The following is a 27,609-nucleotide window of genomic DNA, read 5'->3' as shown; positions in this document are numbered from 1 at the left end:
AATAAGACTGAAATATTCATGGTCAGCGGACAAGACCAACAAGGAAGGAAAGAAGGCACCAATTTCAAACAGTATTTCAGTATTCCAATTCTTTTATATTCTTTGGTTTACTTAACCATAGATTTGCGTAGAATGAAATAGAATTTTATTGCACCTATTGCAATGGAGAAGGACATATCTACCCATATCCTTACATACAGAGGTAAAGTGTTGATGGTGAGACATATTGAAAACACCGACACGATCAACTTCACAGTGCATGGCTATTCAAAGGATACAAGACAATTCGTAAAACAAAAGGAAAGGGAGCGCCAGCTTGGCATGGAATGGCCAGGTATTCGAGTTACCGGCTTTGAATGTATTGTAGAATATGTGACAGGAATAAAACAGCCATGCCTATTGGTGGAAAACCACTGTGGCAGAACTGAACAACTTTGTTTACATTTATTTTTCTTAGTAAATATTAGTTCTCATGTCAAAATAGCTTCCTTCAATCTTTGCAGTAGCATTTCACGTCTAGAATACAAGCTAAATGATGGACCTTGTGTCAGCTGGTTGCACAGGAACTGTCTTGAGTTTCTTAGATGGAACACAATCTCAAAATCCCTTGAGCACTCTTCTCACATTTGCACAAGTGATGAACTTTATTCTTCCTTAAAACTATTATGGTCTGGTATGATGAATGACAAGCTAGTTGCCATAGCAACTCTCACCACAGAAACCAATAAAACAGAATGGTTATGTATTGACTTTGAAAGAGGGTTGGTGCCAAGTGAAAGGATTTTGCCAAGCGTTTATTCCTCAACAGCGCTGTGCTGTTATGTTACTGATGATGATACTGTACGTCAGAGGATATACATTGGTACATCAATGAGGCAGTTGATTGGATTTCAACAAGGGAAGCTAGTAGGACACTGTCAGCTACCATTTGATGATCCATGTCACATTATTAGCATGGAGGTAATGCTTCATCACACAGCTAACCATTCAAGATGCTGACTAAAAGTACATTAGCATATACCAACTTGTGTACTTCCTAAGAATTCTCATTGGCTAATTGGAGGTGAATATTGTACGATATTCATCTCTGAATCTGGGAATATTGAGTCGGCAACAAAGTAGCATCTGCCGGTATAGTTTTGCTACAATTTCCGATGAGGAAATTGAAAAAATGAAAGTAAATGCCATTCCCATCAGTACGAAAAAGGCAACGAAGTATGGCCTAAAAGTTTTGCTAAAAGTTTTGCTAAAACCTTTGCATGAATTTGTCACACAATCTAAAAGTTTCTGTTTGTTTTTATTGAATTATTGTATATAAAAATAAGTTACTCAGTACACAAGTTGGTATATTCTAAAACAATTATTTGCCTCAGGCTCAGTGAACATGGAGAATATTTACCTCGCCCCTCGAAGACTCGTGTCTCGGTAAATATTCCCCAATATTCACTTCGCCTACGGCGAATAATTGCTTATTATTCCAAAGCTGTTGTGTTTACAACAAGTTAAATTAAGCTTAATACATACATCAGGAGTTCCATGCTACTGCTCTAAGTGCATGCTCAAGGGGTTAAAAGGGGGATTCTGGGTTGTAAGAATTGCTATATTTTAATTGTATTTTTCTTCTCAAGTACAATTTTCATTAAATATTCATGAGTAAGTAGAATTAAGATAATTCCAAATCAAATATATCAAAATATAGCAATTTTCAGTTCACAATTTCGAAAATATGAAGACATTGAAAATGTCTCCTTCAACGCTATCCCACTCGCCTACGAAGGTTCGTTGCTGTAAATTAGGCATAACTAGTCAGATAAAATTATGGAGTCAACTTGGCTTCAATGATTACTACCCAGAGTTCCTTTTGGTCCAGTCGCGTAGGCTTGAGTTGGTCGACGACAACATTTTTCGAATTGACTATATATATTTGTTGATTACAAGGACTCATTTGATAATTAATTAATATTTTAACTTTTCTAGACAGAAGAGGGTTCTACATATGTTATGGTGCAGTCCAAGAAGAACAAAGTTTGTGCAATTAATTGCAATCAGAGTAAGGTAACAATAATTGTTACAAGATTGGGCCCCCAGGTATTCAGGCTCAAGGCCATAAGGTGAAAACTGCTGAAATAGTTATTATTATTATAGACTGGATTACACAGTCTAGTGTATATCTACCTTTCATGTTATCCATATTTTTATTACTAAGCGACCTTTTTTTTTTTAGATCGTACATGAGTGGTCTAATAAGGACATTATTCTAATTGATGATTTCCTGGAAAGGGGTACAGATCAGCTGTGTTTACTTCAAGGGTCTTTTAGAGGTGAATAGTAAAACACATCTAATGCAGTAATGAATCCATCCATCCATCCATCCATCCATCCATCCATCCATCCATCCATAGACAGGAAAATGATCAATGGTGTGATATTTTTAGACCTTAAGAAGGCATTTGACACCGTTGATCATAGTATATTGTTAGCAAAACTAGAATATTATGGGTTTAACGCCACAGTCCGACAGTGGTTTCAGTCATATTTGACTGGCAGATCGCAACAGTGTTCATTCAATGGAGTACTTTCCGAAGCCCGTCCCATCTCTTTTGGTATACCTCAGGGGACAATTTTGGGCCCAGTTCTCTTTTTAATCTACATTAATGATCTACCGCGTTGCCTCGACTATAGTACAACTAGGCTTTATGCTGATGATACGACTTTATCATTTTCTGACTGTGGAATTAATAACCTGAATAATCAAATGGATATCGACTTAGAACATGTAGCTTCTTGGCTCTGTGTCAACAAACTCACTTTGAATGCTGTAAAGTCAGAATTTATGTTAATTGGTTCCCATCAAAGAATTTCTCACAGACTTATGTCTGACTATAGACGGTACCGCGTTAAAACGATCTAAAGAAACAAAATGTCTCAGCGTCTATATTGATGAAAATCTGACTTGGCGTTCTCATGTTGAGCACATTAAAAAGACGATTGCATGTAACCTAAGCACGTTAAAGAAAATTAAGCCAATTTTAAGTAGGCCCTATCTAATCAAAATCTATAAGAACATAATTGAGCCTTACTTTAACTATTGCTGTTTAGTTTGGGACAGTATCGACGAAACTCTAACTAGCAAGTTACAAAAACTACAAAACCGTGCAGCCCGTATAATTACTGGCGCACCGTATTTAAGCGTACGAACGAGTCAAATCTTTAATGAACTCAAATGGATACCTTTAAATGAACAAAGACTGCAACAAAAGGCCATTATGATGTTCAAAATCGTCAATGATATCGTCCCATCTTATTTAAAAGATATGTTTTCCAGCCAGATTGGTACTCAATCCTACAACTTAAGGCGTTCTTCTAAAAATTTACAAATTCCAAAAGCCAGAACTGACTATTTCAGAAATAGTTTTGCTTTTACTGGAGCCTGGCTTTGGAATTCTCTGCCTGAGTCATTAAAAGAAGAACGATCCTTAAAAGCATTTAAAAAGAAAATAAAAAGCTATAGGTTTTGCACTGATGACAACTAATATTTAATCGTTTTAGTTCTACGAAATATATCTAATTAACCTATTATCTTATTTCAATTGTATATTTATTGTATCAGTGTAGCATTTGTATATTTTACATAATTATCATTTGTTAATATAGTTTTTACGGCCTCTAGGTAGAGCAACATTAAGTTTTTTATCTTGATATTGATAGAGTTACCGTGCTTAAATAAAGATTATTATTATTATTATTATCCATCCATCCATCCATCCATCCATCCATCCATCCATCCATCCATCCATCCATCTAAAATGCACATTGTTAAATAGCTTTTTCTTTTTAATCTTTTTTTACAGATGATTTGACAATTTATTCCCTTACAAATATGAATGACATTTGTATAACTTCCGAGCAGGTATGTCTTGAAAAGTTTGGATTGGATTGATTTGATCGCAGGACCTCTCTGAAAAACACCTCAGTGATTAGAGCTTCCAGTTTAGACATTTTTATCATCATCGTCGTCATCATTATCATCATCGTCGTCATTGTTGTTGTTTGTTAACTATGCACACTATGTATTTTACAATAATCAATTTTGTCTAATATTCTGCAGGGATATTGTTACATATGTTATATAGTGTATAAGCCAGGGAGGGTTGTCAGTACCATTTTAATGGAAAAAGGCAGTTGTGGTTTTTCTTGATGTATTTTACCTGTTGTTCATAAATAAGTGTGATAGCATTGACCAAAGTGTCATCTTCTGTGTTTTTAGGGGGGAGGGGTGGGTCACAATGTCCCCTTATGGAAACTTGCGTATTGCTCCTTAATTGCACGAGAAATATCCCAAAAACATTTTAAATTATAGTTTGCAAGCATTTATTTTTTAAAACTTCAGTCTCAGGGCACAGAATTATGTTTGAAAATGTTAGCCTGCCATCTTTATCCTCAGGGGAGGGGTAGGGAAAGAGAAAATCGAGACACAAATTTGGGATGCAGTTTTCGAAATAACAATGATAACAGAAATAACAATAATAAGAGAATAAGCACCAGCAGCAGCAAAAAAAAAATCGTTTGGGATTAATGGAAATAAATGACAAAAGCCCAGTATTAGATTCTTGTTTCATGGGCCGCCGGTGTGGTTGAGCCCACAGTACGTGCTGGTGAAATCGTCCAGTGAACTTTATCTTGAGGTAAGTTTTAGATCTCGTAAAATTATGGTTTTAGGTGGTCGTTGCACTTCAAAATGAACTTTTTAAACTAAAAAGATAAATTTTTACCTTCAGAAGAATCTTATTTTCTTATTAATCTTCCTAATCAGAGTTTTAATGCCAATAATTTCGTCTCTTTAATATCTGTAAGTTTTCAAAATGGCCGCCTCGTCATTTGAGCAAAGATCAACATTGAGTAATAGAATTTAGTTTGGTGTTTTTTGTCCTTGAATTCAATTGAATTGATATTTTCTCAGTCACACAATCAATTAGTCACTTGAAAAAATCCTAGAAAACTAAAGATTTATAGAGCTATAGGCTTATAGGTCTGTTGAAATAGACTTTATCTTTGTTATTCTATTCAAACAGCCTTTATCAGCAACCGTATGGATGGATGCAAAGGAAAAAGTTTGCATTATTCATTACAAAAGCTTGAAATTCGATGATGACCATTTGGTTACCCCTGAAAGTTTCGATTCGTGGGCAACGCTGCTAGAAGCTGCTAAGATTCGAAAACATGATGCGCTCCTTGAAATCGCAAGAAATACCCGTGAAGGGGTTGTACCCGAAATATATTATCATAGGAAATGTCGCAGTGCATTTACCATCAAGAGAGATTTGGAGTCGCTTAAAAGAAAACAAGTCCTGGAAGAGGAAATCTATGAAGATGAAGCTTCAATTCAAACACCAAGAAAAAGAAGTGCATCCTCCTCATCCCGGGTCTACCAACAGGAATGCATTTTCTGTGAGAGACCCAAGTATGTAAACCGAAGACTAGAGAAGCTTGTCAGAGCTACTCAGTTAAGAGTGGACCAGACGCTGCGCAAGATAGCTACCGTGAGATGTGACGAGAAGATCCTGGCTATTACAAGTAGAGACATCGTCGCAGCAGAAGCGCATTACCATAGATCCTGTTACCGTGACTACACCAGGCCCACTCAACAGCCACACCTAGAGAAAAATGAGACCGATGATGATGATGCCGAATATGACGCTTTCTTAGAATTGTTTCGTTTTATTAGAAGTGATGTTTTAGATTCGCAAGTCGTGGTAACTATGATCGATTTAACAAAGAAGCTTGAGTCCTTTCTTCAATCCAGAAGTAAAGAACCACTTAAAGAATCGACCAAGAAACACATGAGAAGGAAACTGGAGTCAGAGTTTGGTTCCACGTTAGAAATTTTCCCAGATGAGAAAGGAAAGCTACTGGTTATGCCTGCAAACCTGAATGTGAAGGAAACAGTGAAAAAGATGATAAGCATCGAAAAGGAACTAAAGAGCGTGAAGTCCAAAGCATCAGAATTGCAGAGCATCGTTGATCAGAGCGCTGGACACTTGCGAAAGGCGATCTTAGATATAAAGTGGACAACGCCATGGCCTATTCTCCCATCTGATTTATCCATTGATCAGTTTCCTGTGCCAGAGTGTCTTCGCCGCTTTTTGATGGGACTTCTGACATCTAATCCTGACATGACGAATCCCTCTGCACGAGTAAAGATGTTACTCGAGTCCTTCAGCCAAGACCTTATTTATGCAGTGACCTGTGGCAAGACAAAACCACCAAAGCAGATTCTCCTAGCATATGGAGTCAAGACCTTGACTGGAAATGTAGAAGTAATCCGTATGCTCAACCGATTTGGTCATGGTGTGTCGTATGACCAACTTGAAGAGAACGATACCGGCTTATGTCTCCAGAAACTAGCTGCCAACCTCAATCAGACAACAATACTGCCAGGAACCATCAATCCTAATGTCTTTACCAATCTAGCGTGGGACAACATCGACCGCCTGGAGGAAACCTTGACTGGAGCAGGCACCACCCACAGAGTCAATGGCATCGCAGTGCAACCAAGAGTCTTTGGGCCTCATCTACAGCCCACAGAGTTACCTCCAGTTTTGAAATCCAAACAAAGAAGCATCGTCCATGAAGAACAGCCATTGCCAGCATACATCGCCGCTGATAGAGTCGGTCCAGGTCGTATTGTTGCGAGCAGCGGCATGGTGAACACCCAGAAGACAGAAGCCCAGAAAGCTCAGCAAAAGAATTTGATGTGGGTTGTAGCGCGCCAAGCTGATGTGGACAACCAGAAGGTGCCAAGCTGGACCGGTTTCAATGTCCAAACAACAGTAGAGCAGGATGTGCGCAAAGACGTGGTGGCTTATTTACCAACAATAAATGCCCCAGCTACAGAGCTGTCCACCGTCAATGAGATCCTGCGCCAGTCCGAAGATATCAGAAAAAGGCTTAATCTTGACAACATCGTGGTTGTTATGGACCAAGCATTATATGCCAAGGCATGTGAAGTTGCTTGGAAAAACGTAGAGCTGTATGGAAATATCATTCTTCGCTTAGGAACATTTCACATTATTTGCAACCTACTGTCCACCATAGGGAAGCGCTTTCAAGATGCTGGCTTGAGGGACATTTTTATTGAATCTGGCATTCTAGCTGAAGGATCAATATCTAATGTTATCGAAGGAAAGATGTATAATCGTGCTGTCCGCGTCCACAAGTATATCTACGAAGCCCTAATGCGACTCATATGGAAGCAGTTCATACCATGGCTAACAGCCAACCACGCAAATAAAGTGCGCGAGCTACATGTCCTCGAAGACAAGGTCAAGGATGTGGTTGATGAAGCAGAATGCGAGATCTGTGAAAGTATCTTGAACAGTGAATATTTCAAAGAAATCCATCAGCTCTGGAAGCAATACTTGCAATATTTGCGCACTAATAATGGCCCACTGTCCTGTTTTTGGATGTCATACATTGACATTGTTGGTGATATACTACTCGAATTGATTCGAGCATCTCGTGAAGGTAACTGGCAGCTCCATCTCCATGCCATCGCCAACATGATCCCCTGGTGCTTTGCGTACGATAAGGTCAATTACGCAAGGTATCTTCCCGTCTACTATGCTCAGATGGTGAATCTCCCCTCCGAACACCCCGACGTGTATTCCAACTTCATGGATGGGAAGTTTTCTGTTCAACTTGCTGGAGAAAGCCCTTTTGGACGCCTTCCCGTAGACCAGACTACCGAAGTTACTATCAACAAGGACACAAAATCAAGTGGAGGCATTATCAAGTATAGTCTGAAGACAGGAGCAGTAGACAGATTCTACATGACTGCCGAGTACCGATGCTCTTTTCTTTCACATTTGAGAAACATGGTTCAAGTAAGGCAATCATCTTATCATCATGATGACATGCTGTCTACAAGGAAACGGAAAGACGAAGAGGCCGTAACAGCGGTCGAGAGTCTGATTGAAGGCTGGAATAACCCCTTCACAGAAAGCAAAGAGCTTGTTAGTTTATCTACCGCGAAACAAGCACCTGATGATGTAACTAGAGACCTGTTGGACGCTCAGAAAGTAGGGGAAGAAGCCTACAAAGTTTTCAGAGAGCAGCGCCTGGAATCCTCGCCACCACAGATAAAATTTCATGACAAAATCAAGTTGAAGAAACTGAAAACCTTTTCTTCCCTTAATAAGAAGAAAAAAGTCTCCGTCGATGGCAGGACAATGATCTTGAAAGCTGACAGATCTCTCTTCGGACGTATCATCATCATTGGTCAAAGCCGAAAAATCGAAGTCAGAGAATTGCTGCAGTACAGTCTAGGACCTCTGCCATGGTCTTTAGCTACTACAGAAGGACTTCCTCGGAAAACAAACAAGGCAGCCTTGGCGACCTTCCTGCAAAAGGATGTACAGCTGGCTGATTGCCTTCCGCAAAACTCGGCAACTATAATTGACGGCATGAGTTTAGTCCAGAAGTTGAGTGTTAGTGGGCGACAGACAACCTTTGGAATGATTGCATCTTCACTTCTAACAAACGTTCTTCACGAGGGTGCCCAGAGTAGCAGAATCGACGTGGTCTTCGATACTTACCGAGATATCTCAATCAAGAATGCAGAGAGAGCCATGCGAGGAGAAGTTGCCGGAGTCCAGCTGTCAGACATCAGCGCCTCTCAGCTTGTCAAACAGTGGAGGGTGTTCTTGTCTGAGGTAAAAAACAAGACTAGTCTAATAAAATTCATTTCACAAGAATGGAGAAGTGTAGCGTGCATGGGAAGAATGAATGGAAAGGCCTTGTTTGTCACTGCCGAGAACGAATGTTGGAAGATAACGGAAGAGGAAAGCCACATTGTAGAGGAGTTGACAAGTAGCCAGGAGGAAGCTGATACACGTCTGCTGCTCCATGCCGCGCATGCTGCCCAGGAGGGATACGAGGCAGTCGCAGTCTGCTCTGAAGATACAGACGTTTTCATCTTGCTATTAAACTTCTGCAGCACCATCAATGCCAAGCTCTTCATGAGATGCGGCTCCAGAACTAGGACACGACTTGTAGATATCACAAGAGTGGTTCAGAGAACAGGGCAAGAGGTATGCGAGGCACTGATTGGGTTGCATTCTTTCACAGGATGTGACACAGTTAGTGCGTTCGCTGGTAAAGGGAAGATAGGAGCCCTCAAGATCCTAAAGAGTGACGATAGCGCGAGAAGAATGTTCCGGGAGCTTGGGCAGGCATGGACGGTGTCGGAAGATCTCTTCGTTCTTTTGGAGAAGTTCACCTGCTCTATGTACATGTCACAAGTGGTCAGCAACACCAGCCGTGTGAATGATGCAAGGTATGAGCTGTTCTGTGCAAAGAATGGGGAGATTGAGTCGCACCAGCTACCACCTTGCCAGGACTCTTTTCGAAAACACGTCCTTCGTGCGAACTACCAAGCAGGTTAGTTGAACATGCTTGCTTCTATCCAATAGTTGAATTATTATTTGTCTTCTAACTCTAGATGAGAATGATATATAATAGTGCAAGATTGATTCACATCTGCAGCTATATGGAGACGGAGCCTGGAAGCTAACCCAGACATCCCCAGTCCAGATGGTATGGGATGGACGATACAGACCTCCACTGACGGCTCATCCATCGAACTACTGATCAACTGGATGGATGGGCAGGCCGCTCCTTCTGCTGTACTGCAACTGCTGGCTTGTAAATGTAAGAAGACCTGTGAACTCTCGAGCTGTGTTTGCATGACCAGTGGATTAAAGTGCACAGATCTCTGCACTCTGAAGGACTGCACTAACCAGCCGGCCCAAGACAATTCTGCAGATGTCATCGATGATGACGTTGACGAAGATGATGATGATGATGATGACTTTTAATAAACTTTGTCGTGCATTACTGAAGTCATTAGAGTTACAGGGTTTTTCCATTTTGAAAGTTATGAAGTCAGGCATGCATATATAGGTTACTTGCGGGTTTGAAGTTCGCTTTAGTTAGTCGACATAAAATAGTCAGAGCTCGAATGGTAGCAGCCGGTTATTAGATATAATAACTAACTTAAAAGAGAAAAAAAAAAACTATTGCAGAATGTCAACAACCATAGTAACTCAAGTTTTGCTGTTAAGAGATAGTCTTGATGCAAGGTTTAGGTTTGACTGGATTCAAAGACACAGCAAACAGATCCAGTTTTGTTCGTAAGGGTTATGCCATAGCGTAGATTTATCGGCTGGCCTTCTTAAATGTAAAACAAATATCCCCAATGGATGAAAGGTCCATCCTTCTGTTCACGAAGTTAACTTGATTTGCGAGAATCATATACCCAAATCAATAATTTAAATTCCTTTTTTTAATCGAAGCGGCAATGCCTAAAACAGCTTTGGCCGTGAGTCCAGGGGACTGGTAACTAGTCCGTAAAAGTGAATATTTAATAGTATTGAGTTGAAATATTTGGTTTTGAAGCAGAATCACATGTTGCGCTATCAAAACAAACATTTAAAGTCGAATATTTTCAAGATATGCAGGAAAATACAAATTTGAAGGTGTTTGTGGATCTGAATCCTTATGTCGTTCGGGCTATTTGGGTATATTTGGCATTTATAGGCCATGTGACTAATCACGTGATCATTATGATGTTCACATGTGAGTTGAGAGTGATGGTTTAGTCGATAAAAAGTAATGTGCACATATTTTTAACCAATGTATGGGTGTATTAGGTACTTACAAATGCTTTAACTCGTGTTCATCAACCTAAGTGAGCTAAAATTGCCTGTGTAGGGAGGGGTGGGAAAATGGTATTTAAACCATGAAGATGACACTTTGTGCAGTGCTATCACCCAAAAATAAAAATTTAGGTTAATAACCTAAATTGTTATGGCCATGAGCCTTTGTCCATTTGAGTGGTAACAATCCGTCTTTTTTGGGGTCCTGGCTTATACACTAATATAGGATATTATTAAATCAATTAATAATAATATTTGATGTGAAATATGGTAAAGTACAAACCAATAATTTCTCAACATGTGGTAAATAGTCTTTTTTAATTCCAACCAGCAGGAAAGCCAAAAGCAAGAGAGACAAACCCAAAATGACCAAAATCTGGATTCCCTTCACAAAACAATCCAAGCTCTCCGGACAAGGCTGCAGGTCATTTTTCTTCATCTTACTTTTTATTTTGAAGAAATGCTTATAACAATAGCATCTTTTTAGAAATGACAGAGACAATCATGATGACAAGGATTTTGAATGCCAGCTTTGTGAGGACCATACTGATACATGTGTTTTATGCTGATATCATTCATAGGCCAATACTGCATTGCTAAATGAAAAAATCATGGAACGAGATGAGAAAAGGGAAATGATTGATGCTACATGCAGCATGTTGCAAAGGATGACACTTGCAGCACCTAAAACAAATGCACAACAAACAAAGATCAAAGTACGTCTATTATTCAACAGATCAAAAACAGTTTTCCGTGTTTGATTTAACAGATCAAAAACAGTTTTCCGTGTTTGATACTCTGATCAAAACACGCGGGATGTTGGGAGAACACGAGAGGAGCGTAGGAAACCACGACGCGTAGCGGAGTGGTTTCCAGCTTCTCGAGTGTTCTCCCAACATCCCAAGTGTTTTGATCAGAGTATCAAACACAGAAAACTGTTTTTGATTTGTTTTATAAAATAACAAACGCGCGAAAAGATCGAAAAAAAGCAAAGTCTAAGTAAATTCTCCCTACGTGCCGTCTTATTCAAACTGACCAATGAGCGCGCGCGATAGATTAAAAATGACGATAGCGTGTTTTGATACTCTCATCAAACATGGTCTTCGACCAATCATAGCGCGCGTAGTATCCCAATTATTTTATAAACTCTGATCAAAACACGCGGGATTTGGGAGAACACGAGAGGAGCGTAGGAAACCACGACGCGTAGCAGAGTGGTTTCCAGCTTCTCGAGTGTTCTCCCATCATCCCAAGTGTTTTGATCACAATATCAAACACGGAAAACTGTTTTTTGATCTGTTTTATAAAATAACAAACACGCCAAAAAACGAAAACAATATGGTATTACTCTGATGTTTTTGTAAAGGATGACGCGAGCGTGTTTTGATACTCTCATCAAACATGGTTTTCGACCAATCATAGCGCGCGTGGTATCCCAATTATTTTATAAAAAATGATCATAAGTTTTTGTTAATTATTAATTATTGCATTAATTATTGTTAATGCTTCTTAACAACACCCGCTGCCCACGATTATTCCCGGGGAAGGATTTGCTGTTAACATTTTTGAAGTTGTTGTTTTTGAAATTGTTAAACTGTTGAAGTACCTGTTAAATTCCCCGTATACCTTTGCATTCACGCTGTTAAATTAGCGTTAAATCCCCGGTCTCGCCACCTTAATTTCCCGCCCTGTCCCGTGAGTCGGGGAGACAGGGGTTTCAATTGACTTGGGCAATAATCAATAATAATAATTTATTAATTTATTAATGTATTTTGCACTTTTTAGCATATAATGATCAAAAGCGCATTACAACAATAAATATACAATATACAAATAAAATTCAGAAATGAAAATACATTACATAGTTAATAATCTATATTATACGCTAGTTTAAAGAGATGAGTCTTAAGATGTGACTTAAAAGTAGAAATGCACTTGATATTACGAAGGCTAGCGGGAAGAGCATTCCATGAAGTGGACGCAGCAACACTAAAAGACCTGTATCCAAAAGACTTTTTCATTCTTCCTGATGGATGTTTTAGAAAGACACCTTCATTAGAGCGAAAGTGTCATAGAAACAGACCTCCATCAAAACCCTATTTTGTCGCGACGTTAATGCACTGCCGAACATATTGATATCCAAAATTTTCAAAAAAGATACCAGTGGGTGGCATTTCCGTAAAGAACTTTTGTTTTGTGTTTTCAGGATTCCAGTTGTCTGTGTTTAATCGAGGGTCAACCTGTGGTAGAAGGTATGTTAAACCTGTTTTATTATCAATTCATTTTTCAGTGATTTACACTTGTCCTAATCCGTATAGACTTAATACGCTAAACCGAGTACTGATGTAGGAAGCGGGCCGTAAAGTGAGTCGCTGCAAGCAAATACGTGTTTGGGTTGGGGGGGGGGGGGGGGGGGGGGGTGTTTGAATGATAAATACCTTGCACATAAAAAAAAGATAAACTGATTTTTGAAGACGTTTTTTTTAAAGATTGAATTTGGTGACTCATTTGCACTCGTGCAGCGGCATTCAAAGAATGGCGATATTTTCTGCTATTTTTGCGCTGATTGAATGTCAATGGTGAAATATAATCGCTCTTTCCTAATCAACTGACAGAATTAGACTTGACTTCAGAAGAAGAAAAAGAAGCCAGCTTTGCACAGCCTGTTTTTGGTCCAAGAGTACTGGATGTATGGCAAAGACTGCTGGTTGATAAGTGGGCCGTTGGAATTGAACTGGAAAACAAGGAACGAAGGTAAGTCCCCGCGGGGGTAAGTCCTGGAGGGATCAGAAATTTGATTCCACCTGACGTCAGACGAACCTAACTCAACAGTTTGTGTTCGGATGCACGCAGGCTACCTGACTTCAGCCCCAGAACGGTGGAGAGGGAGGGATGTGTCAATAGCCCACCTCCGAGATATGCTTCGCTTGTCACGTACAAAGGTTTCAGTATGAGGCTACGTGCTAAATTACATTTATTCTTACCGCCTGTCACGAATGACTGTGCATTTAGCAAAAGCAAGAAAATAGTTTATATTAGCGTACTTTGAATTAGATTTGGTGGGAGCTAGTACATAATTGGATTTGGTCTAAAGTCTTTAGTCTTAAATTCACAATTGTACTTATTATTTGACAAGGTATAAGAGCACTTGATATGCGGATCTATACCAAACTCTGAGTTAAATTCCATTGCAGCCCTATGACTGACATTTCATTTTCATTGGTGAGCGTCAAAGAAGGTAACGTCAAGTCATGGTGTTATAAAGTGTTCGACACCAATAATCCAAGACTCGTAGATCTCGTACCAGGTGATCAGAACGAAGGGTTTGAAGGTACTACCGATTCCCACCAATATAAAAATGACTGTGTTTCTTACCCAAAGAGAAGAAAGGTGCACGAAAACAGTGGCTTACATGAAAAGTCTGAGTTGAAAGTGGGAGAAAAAATCTGTGTTGTTACTGTCACTGAATTGCCGTCATTCCAAAGAGGTCCCAAATACTCATGTTCATTGATGTTGTCATGGACACGTTACCATGACGACAACCCACCGTGTAGGAAGGCTATAAGTTGTGGATACGTTGATCTGTCAGTGGATCAACTGGATGAACTAGGTATATCAAATACCTCAAGGAGACTAGAAGATACGATGAATAAAAGACGCGATGTTCTGGCTGTAAAAGCAGTTTCTACGGAAACCACGGTTAGTGATTCCTTGGTCCTGTTAGGTCATGTTGTTAGGCTACCATGCCTTTGGCTTTTATTTCCCGCGAAAATGACTAAATGTCAAACTGACATTCACTTTTGAAAAGATTGTGTGTTTACATTTGGATTTTGTTAACAATTTTGTACCTCATAACTACTGGTTCAGCAGGTACCTTGATTATGTCATACGTATGTCATATGCTTACCCATTTGAGGCTATTTCTTAAATACCGGTTTTGTGTCTTGATAAACTAATACTATTGTTTTTTTGTTTTTTGTTTGTTTTTTTTTAAATCAGTTCTTTTTATCAAGTACCATATCTACTCTCTTTGATGTTGTTCATGTAATACGACAAGAACTTCAATTACCAGACAATGTTGTTGGTGATATGACATCATTAAATCCCGATGACTGCTTACGTCATGCCTATGACAATAACGGGTCACTTCAGGGAGTGGCTGTACTCATTCGTCCGGGTTATAAGCAAGCACAAGTACATCTGTTCACCAGGTTAGTATTAACTATCGTCAAGAGAATATGAAGGTAAAACGACGGCTTGACATGAAGGGGTCAAAGGGGTTTGGAGTTTTCTATAACTGAACCAGAGTCGAAAATCAAAATAATAATGGATGCAATTCTCAATCTAGTAAAGATAGATAAATAAAAACAAATGAATGTCTGTTTGCCATTTTTATTTTCCACTTGCGTCTCACTAACATCAGTTCCATATTCATCTCTTAATCAAAAAAGCCATTCAGATATCTCATACACAAAGTCCTAAAAGGACCAGAAATAAATAAACGAAAGAACTCCATCAAGTTCTCTATTTTGAACTTTTTTCTAGATGTTCAAGTCAAATCTACATCTTGTGTCACCGAATGCGTCGTGCTCTTCCTGATGATGTCATCATTGACGTCAACGACTCCGCAGAAACTAAGGCTGAGGCTCAGGTCTTGGAGATAGTACAACGTGACCTTAATAATATGACAGACAAACCAGCAAAGAAAGAACAGTCTTTGAACAATAACAAATCACAGAAGAAAGAAGATCCTCAACAAAGCTCCAGTGATTTGATTGACGTCAGTGACACCAAACTAAAAACGATTCGAATTGATTACGAGAAGAAGAGAACAGTTCGATTTTAAAGATTCGTAACCAGTTAAAGTAGAACTGAGTTTTTCTTCGCGCAACGCGTAAAAAAATGCGAGACAACCACTATATACTCTGCAATTCTCTAGCAACTTGTAGACCAGTTGCCGGGAAAATCAGGGCCTTTACGATCAGAAAGCGTTGTATCAATGTTAAGAAATATAAATTATTCAAGAAATACCGCTTTGCAGAAAATCATGTTCTCGTTACTTTTTGTTAATTAATGAAAAGCTTTTTGTAGTTCGATATGTTATCTATTGACCATCATGAAGACGTCAGTTATCTTTTTTTGGTTCATTGATTTGGGACCATACTTCCAGACATCGAGTACTGAACCGTCGTATGGCAGCGCAAAGCTTTCACGGTTAATCTGGAGATTTCGACCCCAACACCGCTATCCCTTGACTGATCAGGGAGCTCGGACCGAAAGTCCTAGGGGAGAGGTTAGTCGGCCCCTTGACCATGTAAGATTAACCCCTTGCTAAGACCAGTGACTCGAGCTTCAGCAGCTTCATCTGAGACACACGACTAATGAGCATGCGCAATACGTTAGCAATCAGGAATCGTAAACCTCAATCTCGTACCCAGAGCCCTTATTTCTTACTGCGCATGCTCGACGAAATAATTGGGCTCTGGAAAACTCCAAACCGGAAGACCCAGATTCTGGGTTTCCCGCACATGCGCATTATGACTGACTAGGTAAATTCAAAATGGCGGACGATGTTCAACGAGCATGTGAATTTGCGCTTGGAAAATTAGGTTTTGAAGATGGTTTTCAGTTAAATGAACTCCGAAAATATCTATTGGATGGACATCAATACAATTTCCATTACAAAACCGGCAAAACTTTGAAAAATCCGGCCCTACAGGCTTTTTTGATGTACTTAATTCGAGACGCCACCTTGTTTATTTTCCCTAGTACTGTAATTTTTACCTCCGGTATCTTTCTTTGTTCTCGAGAACCAATCACAGCACAGAAAAAAATTGGAATTTTCCAGAGCCCAATTATTTCGTCGAGCATGCGCAGTAAGAAATAAGGGCTCTGGGTACGAGATTGCGTAAACCTCGCCTAGCTTTTTTTTAAACGTGGTGTTTTTACTTCTCGATGACCAATTCCCTACTTCGAGGTGAAAGTGAAAACTCCAATCTAAAAGGTCTCATGGTTTCAACGTCAAACTCCTAACTACAAACGTCTACCCGCGGCTTACGGTTTGCGGTCACAGCGAAAAAACGTCAATCTAAATCTCTAGAGGCTTTGCGCCATCACGTGATGGCAGCTTTGACAGGGGGCAGGAACAATTGATTCTGGTCTAATCTGATTTACATTAGAAAGGATTCAGTTTCCCATGGGGAAAAGACTCTATTGTTATGCCCCCTGTCATTGCTGCCATCACGTGATGGTGCAAAGACTCTATGTAAGATATAGTAATGATAAAAGGGTAAATTATACACATTGAAAAGGCGAAATTAACTTACTAACGTTTCGGACGCTAGTCCTTCGTCGGAGTAAAAGAGAAAGAGGTGGTAGAAAGGAGTGTTTATATGATAGAATAAGGCAAAAGAAACCATTGAGAACAAGGTAGGCAAGGAAACAAAAACAAACAATCAAAAGACAAAAGAATGGGTTAGTTGAAAGCAAAGCGTTCATTAATCCCGTTGGGACTAAGAGTGCCCAATAGGTGAATAAGCCGCATTTCTTTGGTCTTGCGACAATCATTGTTGCCGTTAGTCAAAGAAAAACCGAAAACGATGAAGTCAGAAAGAGAATGGTTGCTAGATTGAAATGGCGGGAGACTGGTTTGGTGGGATCGTTATTGCGAATATCATAAAGATGATTGCAAATGCGCATGCGATCACCAAGACGGCGGCCAGTCTCGCCCACATACAAAAGATTACAACGGGTGCATTTGATCTAATATGCAACATTAGAAGTGGTACGAACAAAGTGGTCAGTGATTTTAACAGTGGATTTAGGACCGACAACAGAAGTGTGAGAGGCTATATGAGGACAATTATAACGTTTGTGAGAGCAGCGAAAAGTACCACCACGGAAAGATAACGAAGACATATAAAGTACACGGAATGTCTTTGTTTGTTTGTTGTTTTTATTTACACTCAATTGAAGAATTGTTGTCGGGTTCAGAAACATATAACATAAGACCTGAGACCGAAATGGTACATGGGAAATGACATAATTATATCATATTTTTTTCATTTGCGCCATCCATACAGTCGATACAGTCAATTTATTAGAATGCCAAACGCGTATTAAAAACAGTGGATAATGCCATGGGTCGCCGGTCACAGCATGCATCTAATTGACGTACTTCCCATGTGCCATTTCGGTCTCAGCTTTTATGTTCTGTTTCTGAACCCGACAACGATTCTTCAATTGAGTGTATACTTCTTCTTGCGGATAAAAATGTATAGTGGTTGCATGCATTGGATCTTGGTATCACTTTACATATATTTGATCTCGCCTTGAGGAAGTCGTGACGAACGTTTACAGGAAAAATGTTATGCTGTTTTGGGTTCCAATCTATGGAAATATAGCAAGGTCTTGAATTTTGATGAAGCTTGCGCACTGAGCTGCCTGGCAGAATTCAAATTTAGGCGTCAAGATGAAAGCGCTCGCCTCTCATCAATGCGACCTGTGAGTAGAATTGTTGTTGTTTCTCCTGTTTTTCCGAGGGCGTTTTCCCGGGCTTCGCAGTTGTCCTCACTCTGCAAAAATTAACTCTTAAATTTCAATTGGAATCCAGTGGAAGAGCCACTCTGTGGAACCCTTGTTAAATCCCATTATTTATTTCCATTATTTAACAATATTATTTTACTCATATTGTTAATCATCCATAGACCCCTTGCATACGACGATCTGGGGGGACAAAACAAAAGAATTCCAATCTCCTGAGAATTGGAACCCACTGCTTTGTTCCCCAGGAGCTGCATTACAAAAAGCTTCAAGGGGTCTTTAGTGTCTTTAGCTACATTCCAGTTTGAACTAATGCCTGATAAGCATTATATTGGTTTTCCTGTGGCAGAGATTAAACGTCACAACTAACAATACATCATATGTGCCAGTTTTAATGTTCTTCAATATTTACAGAATTCGTTTGTCTCACAATATTTCGTCATTCAAGTATTTGTAATTTATTTACACGAGAATTAAGATTCATTCATTTTGTAGGGTATATTTGTGTTATTTACAGAATCATGTGAATGATCACGACGACTCTTCTGATTACGAAATCTAATTTTTACTTCGTGGGATGCGCACTGACTGACATGTAAAAAGCGTCAAATTTACAGTGTAGAGAAATCTTTGAAGGGGAAAGCTTTACCAGAACATAAAAACAAATTCTCTGGAGATTGGCCACTTCAGTTATATAGGTGTATGGATGGCGGTAACAAGGCTGCGTTATATAAAGCTAGTTGCATTCAATGGTTATCTACATGTGTGAGGCCTATGTTCAAGCACTAGTTCAGAGCTTGATTCCGAGACATCCTTCATCCAGGCTACTGTCTCTCATCTAAATCTGTATCGCACAACTCGCAATTGGTTTTTCCAGGTTCGTTAACAAGGGTACACATTGGACAAACGTTCCTTGTTTCTTCTGGGTCATAATCCTTGCTAGTCTCACAAGCCCCACATACCAATACATGGCCCTCGTTTAGCATGGTACAACGCTTGCATATCCACTGAGGTGCCGGTTGCATGGAGCCGCGTTTGCAAACCTTGTGTAATTTCGAAACGCTGTGCTTCCCAAATTTCGATTTGATGTTTTTGTTGAGGTGATGCGCGCTATGTCTGTAGCTAACATAGTTATGTCCACAGTCACTCTTATTGCAGGTCAGTGATAACGATGCACATCTTCTACAAAAGACAAGACAACAGTTCTTGCATTGTAAGGAAGGGTGGACATGATGTTGACAGTTTACTACCGAGCAGCGCTTTTTTCCACATGTACGCGGCTTGCTATGCTTACGTGCTGACACATCTTTATTTGGTAACGTTCCCTGGATAGCAGTTCCACCAGTTGCGCGAGACGGCTTCGTTCGACCTAAGTCGTTGTTGACTCTAATCTGAAAGTCGAGTAGTAAACCATGTGTGTCGTTCTCGTTATCATCATCTGAAATACAAGGGGGGAAAGAAAAGAACTGTGAAACCTTTTTAAGAGAACGATTATTTATTATACAGTGTATATCCATTCTTAATTTGACACAACAACAAAAAGCGTGACATTTGGAGAATGATAAAGAGTCTCCATCCCCCATCCCTTGTTAGAAAATCGTCTTCCCATGCACCGGCGGTACCTATTCTGAACCTTCGTTATACGGCTACCTGTATCAGTCACATTCTCGACACTTGAAGATGAGCTGTCATCGATGACTCGAATCACTTCGCCAGTCGGCCCAAGCAGTCTAAGTCTTTCAATTTCATGTTGCAATTCCCTTAACAACCTTTGCTTTTCATTGATATCTTTACGTTTGTTCTCGTCTTGTTGTGCTTCAGGTAATGCGTTTCCTCCTACAGCACCCAATAGTTCGCCTTCTGAGGCTGCCTCGTCATCCTCTGCTTGATCAGCTGATGAAGAGAAAGAAAACTAATTTGAACACCACAAACTAGTCACTGAATCGTAATATTCGGCCTCAGTCAAATTGGAGGAAACGTTCATTTTGCTACGAAGTTACATTGTCCCCACGAAAGACATCGTTGCCGTGGTTGAGAAGTAACACTGCATTTTTCTTTCAAGCTGACAATATAAAAAAAACACTTTCATTCCCCGAGAAAACAATGCATTTTTTTGAATAGAAAACGCGCGCGCGTGCTGTGTGCAGTCATAAAGCAGGCGGGGTTGGCAGAACACGCGAGAAGTGTTAGTGTTCTCGACACTTCTCGAGTGTTCCGCCAACCCCCAAGTGCTTTATGACTGCACACAGCACAGCAAGCAAGTTTTTTATTTCTTTTATAAAATACAAATTACAATAACCGTTATTTTAGATAGGAATGACGCAACGGAAAGTGCGCGCGCGTGCGATGTGCTCTCATAAAGCACGCGCTCCAAACCAATCAGAACGCGACAGTAGCGTAGCGAGGGGAAAAAAGAATAACAAAAAAACATATTAAACCGACACGAAAGAGGAAAATAAATTATTACAACCTACAAAAGTGCGAATTTATACGAAGTTATCCGGACGGGCTACCTGTGCACTGCGAACCCGGTCAGAGCCTGGAATCTGCACGTGGGAATTTGAATTTTTTTTTATTTTGGATCAGTGCCCCCCAGCTCCTAGGTCCTCGCTACGCCCCTGGAACGCGACATTCATAACAGTTATTTTATAATTCGCTATATTAGTTGTTGGGAGTATACTCTTCTGCAGGCTGACTTTCTTGTTTGTTTGTTTTTCTGATATTTTGTACGAGCCCGTAACTCACCGTTTGTGTCGTTCATATTCTCTATGTTTTCAGCTTCCTCTTGCTCAGATTCATCTGCATCTGAAGAAGATGTTGTACACTCTGAATTTTCTCCTTCATCTTCATCACCATCATCTTCTTCACTATCATCTTCTTCACTTTCTGTATCAACATGTTCGGCAATGGTGTCTTCCTGTTCAATTGCCCGGCTCAACTGAGTATTGCTAATATGCAACTCTTTGTCCAGATTTGATAATGCATTGTCAAGCATATGTTGCTTGGAGTCAACACTACTATCGCTCTGTTCTTCATCAGCCTCTAAGGGGTTAAAAGTGTAATAGAGGACATTGGTAATGTCTTTATATCAATGACACAACGCTAGATCTTTTTGTCTTGGATGTAATGTTTTCCCATTTCATGCCACGTGTCATTCTCTAGAGTATCATTTCTTTGTGTAGTAGTTGAGCATGAGAAGATACATGAATATAAATATAACTCAAGCGAAAAATCTTATTCTCAGTGGAATGACACATGGTCTGAAATGGAAAAGATTATGCCCAAACCAAAAAGATCTATTATCCACTCTAGAAATGAGCAAGAGACTGGGGCGAGTTTTCAATTTTCATCTAATTGGTAAAAAATTGTCATTTGATGAAGCATCTCAGGATTAGTAAATTTGGCAAATTGGAACGTGTTTCTAAAGAAACTGAATTGTATGCTTCAAAAGTGCAAAATTTAAAAAGAATGTATGGTTGGGGGGGGGGGGGGGGGCATACATTCTCTCTAAATTCTTGGCAATTTGTCAAACTTACTAAGCTTATTAGTCCTGAAAATGACTGCTTAGGTTCAAAACTTGACAAATGTTCGTCAAACTTAGGGTTGAATTAACCTTAAAATATTAGATATAATCTTGAGATGCTTTATTACATGAAAAAATGGGAGACCAAGAATTACAATTTTGACAGACCCACCCTCTTCCAACTCTTTGCACTATACAATGGAAAGTAGCAAAGAGTATCTGATAGTACTGCCTGCGCATTGTTTTGCTTACTGAAGACCTTTCTCTTACCTATTTCCATAATTCTTCCAGATGATTTTTCCAAAATATTTAGTACATCCTCGTCAAATTCAAACATCAAATTGTTGTCTGCTTGTGGCTGTAATTGACAAGCTTCTGCCAAATAAGACATCTCATCTACAAGCTTCTCTATTGTAGGCTTGTCTTCAATCACACAATTATCACCATCATTTTGTACTGTTTGAATTAGATGATACATTTCTTTGCATTTGTGTATTACCTCAGACAGGGTTCTGAATGATAAAAAAAACACATAACATTACTTTATGGACACAATAACTGAAACCAATCAGGAGAGAGTAAAATCAGTATCATTTTGACCTCAGACAATCATAATTGTTTATTCATATTCATTCTTAATATCTGAGATCTAAGTTTTCCTCAAATAACAAAGGTTTATTGCTTGCTCCTGATTGGTTCAAGTTTGACTTAAGTTTGATTTCCATTTGATTCCATTCCATTTTTCACTCTATGTTGTGAATGGTTAGCTTTCTTCAAGTGGTCTCAGTTAGTGTGTTCACAAAGTAGCGGTTTACAGTTTTAGGATATATAATGGTACATGATATATCCAGATAATTTTATTTTTTAAATACACAACAATGCATAACATACCATATCATACTTTCCATGCTCTCGATACTGGATGTTTACAGTATGTATGCATACTATGCATTGTTGATCAAGAAAATATAAAACAAACTGCAAAATAGTATCTTGGAAATAGACAAATCATGTACTCACTTTTCTTGTGTCTCCAACACCTTCAGTTTACTTGTTGTCAATTCATCAATTTGTGATATAATATATGCTTCCCGTCTTGTCAAATTGTGATGAAGCAGAGTCATGTACTTCTTCACTCTGTCTTTAAGATAAAACTGTCTATTTACAATAGAATGTTCCATGTCAGATATTTCACTCGTTGCTTTGCATAGCCTATCACATTCACTTTCAAGTTTATCAGAAATCTTCTGAAGTTCTTCTCTTGAGCTCTTGGCTAATGTGCTTGCTAACTCACAGTCATGTCCTTCATGTTTTCCATAAATCTGTATTTTATAATCAAAAATTATATACTAAGTACATGTTATTATGCCACCAAGCTTTAAACATATATAACATATATATGGAATCATATAAATTTTTGTTAAATTTTGATTGATAAAAATTTATACTTAAATGGATGACTTGCACTAACAGATCACATGACCCTCCCTCATCAAAACGAGCAGTTGCTCAATATGGTAAGTACCCCAATGTCTTTTCTTGCTTCAACAATTATGTTAGCCCTGACCGTTAGCCCTGACTGCAGAGGTTGAAAGCTAGGTTGTATTGAAAACACAATTTTTGGGTCAATGAAGCAAATCATTTATAAATTATCAGTTTTATTTCATGTGCCTGGAGCAAAATAAAGTTGTTTTAAGGTGATGACTTCTATGTATTACAGGTGCTAAAGTGTCTGTATAAAACAAGGAAAGTTGAAGAAGTTCTGATGCAGTGACATCTTAATATTCTTGGAGCAAGGGCAATGGTCCCAGAAATCTTTGCATCGATTTTTTTAACCAATGCCAGATCCCACTCAGACCCAAGTCCTATAGCTTTGAATTCATAAACTGTATTATAGATCTATTTATACATACCTGACAATATATGCAGATAAGACACTGGTCTGTGAAACAGTAAACTTTCTTAATTTCATCATGCTCCTTACAGATATTATTATTACTTTTATCTTTGCCTATGTCAGCTGTATCACAAGTACTTGCATGGTTGACATTAGATTTCTTTTCTTTACATTCTATAATTTCTAGCAGTCCGAAGTTCTTTGGAAGGGAAGAGATACTTCTCATAGTGCGACCACTTGCAAGCAGTGGTGTTTCAGTTTTGCAGGCTGGGCATTTGACATACACATGAAGGGACTGAGCAGCAATCTTTTGAAGACAGGCTAGAATGAAAAGAAGATGTTCAGCTCTCCAGACGTTGAGGCATGGAGGCCAGGAGAGTTGGATTTGGGATTTCTCTCATCTCACTCCCCCAACAACATCCCCCAACACCGATGGCTGCTGTACAGGCCTGCCCAAACTGTGGTCTCTTTTGAAAATACAGTAGTTAAAGTCCCTCCAATGCTGTTTTTTCTCCTTCTTTGAATCTATTCACTCAAAACGGACTAAGCATTGAATCAAAACACAACTCAACTCTAATAACATATTGACATATGATATACATGTAGTAGGTATGTTAATCCACAAACATCAACTAAATGAGTATATGAGTATGGATAATATACATGTACAGGTAGATGGGGTGTCATGTATATATAAACCCGCCAACACACCACACATCACAGTCAGCGTAGCTGTATGCTGTATGAAGCCAGTTCTATTCTTTTTGACTTAGTCCCTGGATTGCTCTGAAAGATTTATGAGCCACTATATTTCAGGGAAATAAAACTCAAACACATCGATGGTTGAAACCTAAAATTAGCATTAGCATACAGCATACCAGTACAGAATGTATGTCCACAATTTAGATTACGAGGAACACTTTGATCTTCTACAGATGTAAACGCATTGTAACAGACTGAACAGCTTAAACCTCTAGACTCCTCCATTTCGTAATATAATCATAGAATAAATGGTTTCTAGGGAGACAAACTCTTCTACATTTCCTCTTTCCGAAGGTTTTTGAACAACAAATGTGGTCAAATGCGCCCGCACTAATGTAGGTCCGCGGTATTTTTGCGCCGCATTCTTGGGGTCAGTGGTTATTTCCATCAAAACAAGATGGCGGACTGACTGACGATCGAAAGGTTTAATGTTATAAGTGTTCAAATGGTTAAATAAGAAATCTGAAGTACACATTTAAGAATGGACTCTGATCAAGAGGAAGTGCATGACCATCAGAGGGATGGTAAAGCGTGTGGTGGTTTGCGGAAAGAGTTGAAAGAATGCATTCTTAAGAGTGACTGTGTGGTCAAGGTAAGTTAGTACTGTATGTACACACGCATACAATGCAATACAATAATGGTTTATGTATTGTTTGATGCATGCATGGATGGCTGTAAATTACGGTGGCCGAGAGCGGCAATAAAAAAAATCAAAGTCAAAAAAATCAGAAGTTCAAAAGTCAAAGTGATTTAGGAATAAGTGCTACACCTGGGCAATTATGAGTTTTGCTTTTAATATTATCCAGCATTATTCGTCATTTGCTTTTTCTTTGCTTATACTTTTCAAAATCTTATTTTTCGAAAAGCGTTTCCGTATTCGGAAATCATTTAGCCTTGAATTCGCGTACGCTTCGCGTAGACTAACCTAAGTGACGATTTCCAATGGACTTTGATTTAGAGGTCATGTGAGAAAATTTCAGAAGTGTTCCCTGAAAACTTTGACTTTGACCCAAACATTTGTAATTATATAATAGATGGCTAGCTGACTAGCTTGGTGTAGCCCGTACAGGTCATAATTCCAGTCAACTTACACTTTAATATACTAAACTATAAAGATATAACTAGCTAAAAACTTGTGTGAGCTGTGTCGGTGTTTCTAATGAAACAGTAATGATGAAAACGTAAATTATACACCGTGAAAAGATGAAAAAACTTACTGACGTTTTGGACGCTAGTCCTTCGTCGGAGTCTTTTTCACGGTGTATAATTTACCTTTTCATCAATACTAAACTATATATTATTTAACAAATAGATATCAGTTTTTAATGTGTCTGTCCTCTTATTGATGATAAATTGCGTCATCGCATTGTCAAAGTAGTCTGGATTCATGATTCAAATTTAAGTTTTGATATCTAGCTAATAATTTCCAAATTCAGAAAAATAATTTCATAATCCGGAAAATAATCTCCAAATTTAGAAATCCTGAAATGTAATTTCAGTTTTGCCAGGTGGTACACTGATCTTTAGGGCCATATTACAATGTGAGTTTGTCTTTTTGATCAAATTCCTCTTGTAATATTTCGTCTCTCATAAGACATTTTGACATTTCGTCTCAGGCGAACTTGCCAGTCCAGCGTTTTGTCATAAAAGAATTTCCCTTTTGACATTTTATTGTCCCGCATTTTGTCATGAAAGACTTTGGCTTTTGACATTTCTCCACTTGGCCTCCGACATTTTGTCTTCAGGCGATTTGTCAAACGGCCAAAAGCAAAACAGTGAAAAGTCAAACTCGGATTCAAAGCTCCCAGGCATTCCTCATAATAAATAAAGGTAACCGACGCTATGTAGTTCACATATTTTTTTATTTGAAAATATTTAATGGGAAATTTCCTTGTTGCTGAATTTTTTATTTTTTCCCCTGTTTTTCAGACATAAAATAAGTCATATTACAAATTTCAAATGCAACTTCTGACATCATGTTTCTCATATTGATGTGCACCAATTCAAGACCAAATAAAAACTCCTTTTTCAGAATAAAAACAATCCCAATTACTGCATGAGGTCAGAAGCAGAAGGTGTTACTGATGAATGTAGAAAAATACAGTATGCATTCTTTGAATGCAAAAGATCAATGGTAAGATTCAGTTTCCTGTAATTTTAATACATCGACCACAAAGGGATTACAATAGAAGGATATATAATATATATGTGATATACCCAATCTAGACCTTTTTCACTGGTAAGAAGTTTCAGTCTGATCTTTTTTTGGAGACAATAGCATAGCAATACTGATTTGCTATTATGTCATCTGGTAGTCATTCCAAGCTTCAGGAATGATCTTTCTCCATTTGACTTCATAGATTACTGTTTGGTATCTTTAGTATGTTTTTGGTTGTTGATTGTACTGTGGTTTTTAATATTCTGCTAACCCGGTAGTTGCAAGGTGCACGCTAAAATCTGTTCTCTTTTTGCTGCTGTGGATCAAAAATAATCAGTCAGTACCTTTTATGTTCTTGACTGGTGGTAGTAAAAAGCCAATCTCACAATAACCCATTGAAATGTCTGAGTTTGCAGAATATGGAAAACCGCAGTAATCTCATGGTTGGTATATAATTGATACAGGCATTCTGTTAGATATTGTGGTGCCATGTTGTTTAATGCGTTATATATAATTTATTAACCAGGAGTCAGAGCAATTTACAAAGTACGTAAGTCATATGTTTTGATCTGTGAGTTCTCAAAACTAAACATACAGCACAGTTTTGTAAATACTGCAGTCTATCTACCACATATTGTAGGAGACCTCCAAAGATTTGAATTTTTTTAATTTCAAAACCTGCACCATAGTTATATTAATAGTGTCCTTTTTTTTTTTTTTTTTTTTGCTATTTTTTATAGCTTGACTTTTATATTAATTATAAAAATTATGACAATTATATTAATAGTGTCCTTTTTTTTGCTATTTTTATAGCTTGACTTTAGGGCAAGATTCAGGGGAAGAAAGGGGTATTGAAAGATGGTATAACAAGCACAAGGGATGGCATTCAAGTCTTTGCATCTTGAACTGAAATATGGCTTGACAGTAAATATAAAGTCAATACTGGAAACGTTAATGAAAAACTGAGATCAGAAAATGTAAAAAGAAATACAAACTACTGTCTTTTCATCAA

At 38.6% G+C, this 27,609-nt stretch overlaps 3 protein-coding genes across 4 annotated transcripts; 2 read left to right on the top strand and 1 right to left on the bottom strand.

Moving 5' to 3' along the window:
- The first annotated feature begins 54 nt into the window (after nucleotides 1-54).
- On the top strand, nucleotides 55-15,760 carry LOC116306735 (Fanconi anemia group B protein). 2 transcript variants are annotated; one of them, XM_089039094.1, is made up of 11 exons: nucleotides 55-960; nucleotides 1,978-2,055; nucleotides 2,225-2,321; nucleotides 3,852-3,910; nucleotides 11,050-11,139; nucleotides 11,297-11,431; nucleotides 12,922-12,967; nucleotides 13,331-13,469; nucleotides 13,910-14,414; nucleotides 14,715-14,926; nucleotides 15,261-15,760. In XM_089039094.1, exons 1-11 carry the CDS (start codon nucleotides 163-165, stop codon nucleotides 15,559-15,561), a joined length of 2,460 nt encoding a protein of 819 aa, XP_088895220.1. In that variant the 5' UTR covers nucleotides 55-162; the 3' UTR covers nucleotides 15,562-15,760. The 2 variants fall into 2 exon arrangements, with proteins under 2 accessions (XP_088895220.1, XP_088895219.1); XM_089039093.1 differs by having other exon boundaries at nucleotides 11,047-11,139.
- A 2,869-nt stretch (nucleotides 15,761-18,629) lies between these two features.
- On the bottom strand, nucleotides 18,630-24,744 carry LOC116306742 (uncharacterized). The gene is made up of 7 exons (XM_031716835.2): nucleotides 24,556-24,744; nucleotides 23,694-23,998; nucleotides 22,801-23,102; nucleotides 22,051-22,292; nucleotides 21,003-21,299; nucleotides 19,908-20,150; nucleotides 18,630-19,695 (listed from the first exon to the last, which is right to left on the bottom strand). Exons 1-7 carry the CDS (start codon nucleotides 24,662-24,664, stop codon nucleotides 19,082-19,084), a joined length of 2,112 nt encoding a protein of 703 aa, XP_031572695.1. The 5' UTR covers nucleotides 24,665-24,744; the 3' UTR covers nucleotides 18,630-19,081.
- An 86-nt stretch (nucleotides 24,745-24,830) lies between these two features.
- Nucleotides 24,831-27,609, top strand: LOC116306734 (cytochrome c oxidase assembly factor 5). The gene is made up of 3 exons (XM_031716827.1): nucleotides 24,831-25,031; nucleotides 26,472-26,573; nucleotides 27,411-27,609. Exons 1-3 carry the CDS (start codon nucleotides 24,921-24,923, stop codon nucleotides 27,450-27,452), a joined length of 255 nt encoding a protein of 84 aa, XP_031572687.1. The 5' UTR covers nucleotides 24,831-24,920; the 3' UTR covers nucleotides 27,453-27,609.

Source organism: Actinia tenebrosa, unplaced genomic scaffold (assembly GCF_029948245.1).
Source record: "Actinia tenebrosa isolate PJP-AT-01 unplaced genomic scaffold, QUT_ActTen_1.0 PGA_scaffold6__47_contigs__length_16458017, whole genome shotgun sequence".
Lineage (NCBI taxonomy): Eukaryota > Metazoa > Cnidaria > Anthozoa > Actiniaria > Actiniidae > Actinia > Actinia tenebrosa.
Note: the sequence above shows the minus strand (reverse complement) of the source record. Positions and strands in the feature narration are given on the sequence as shown.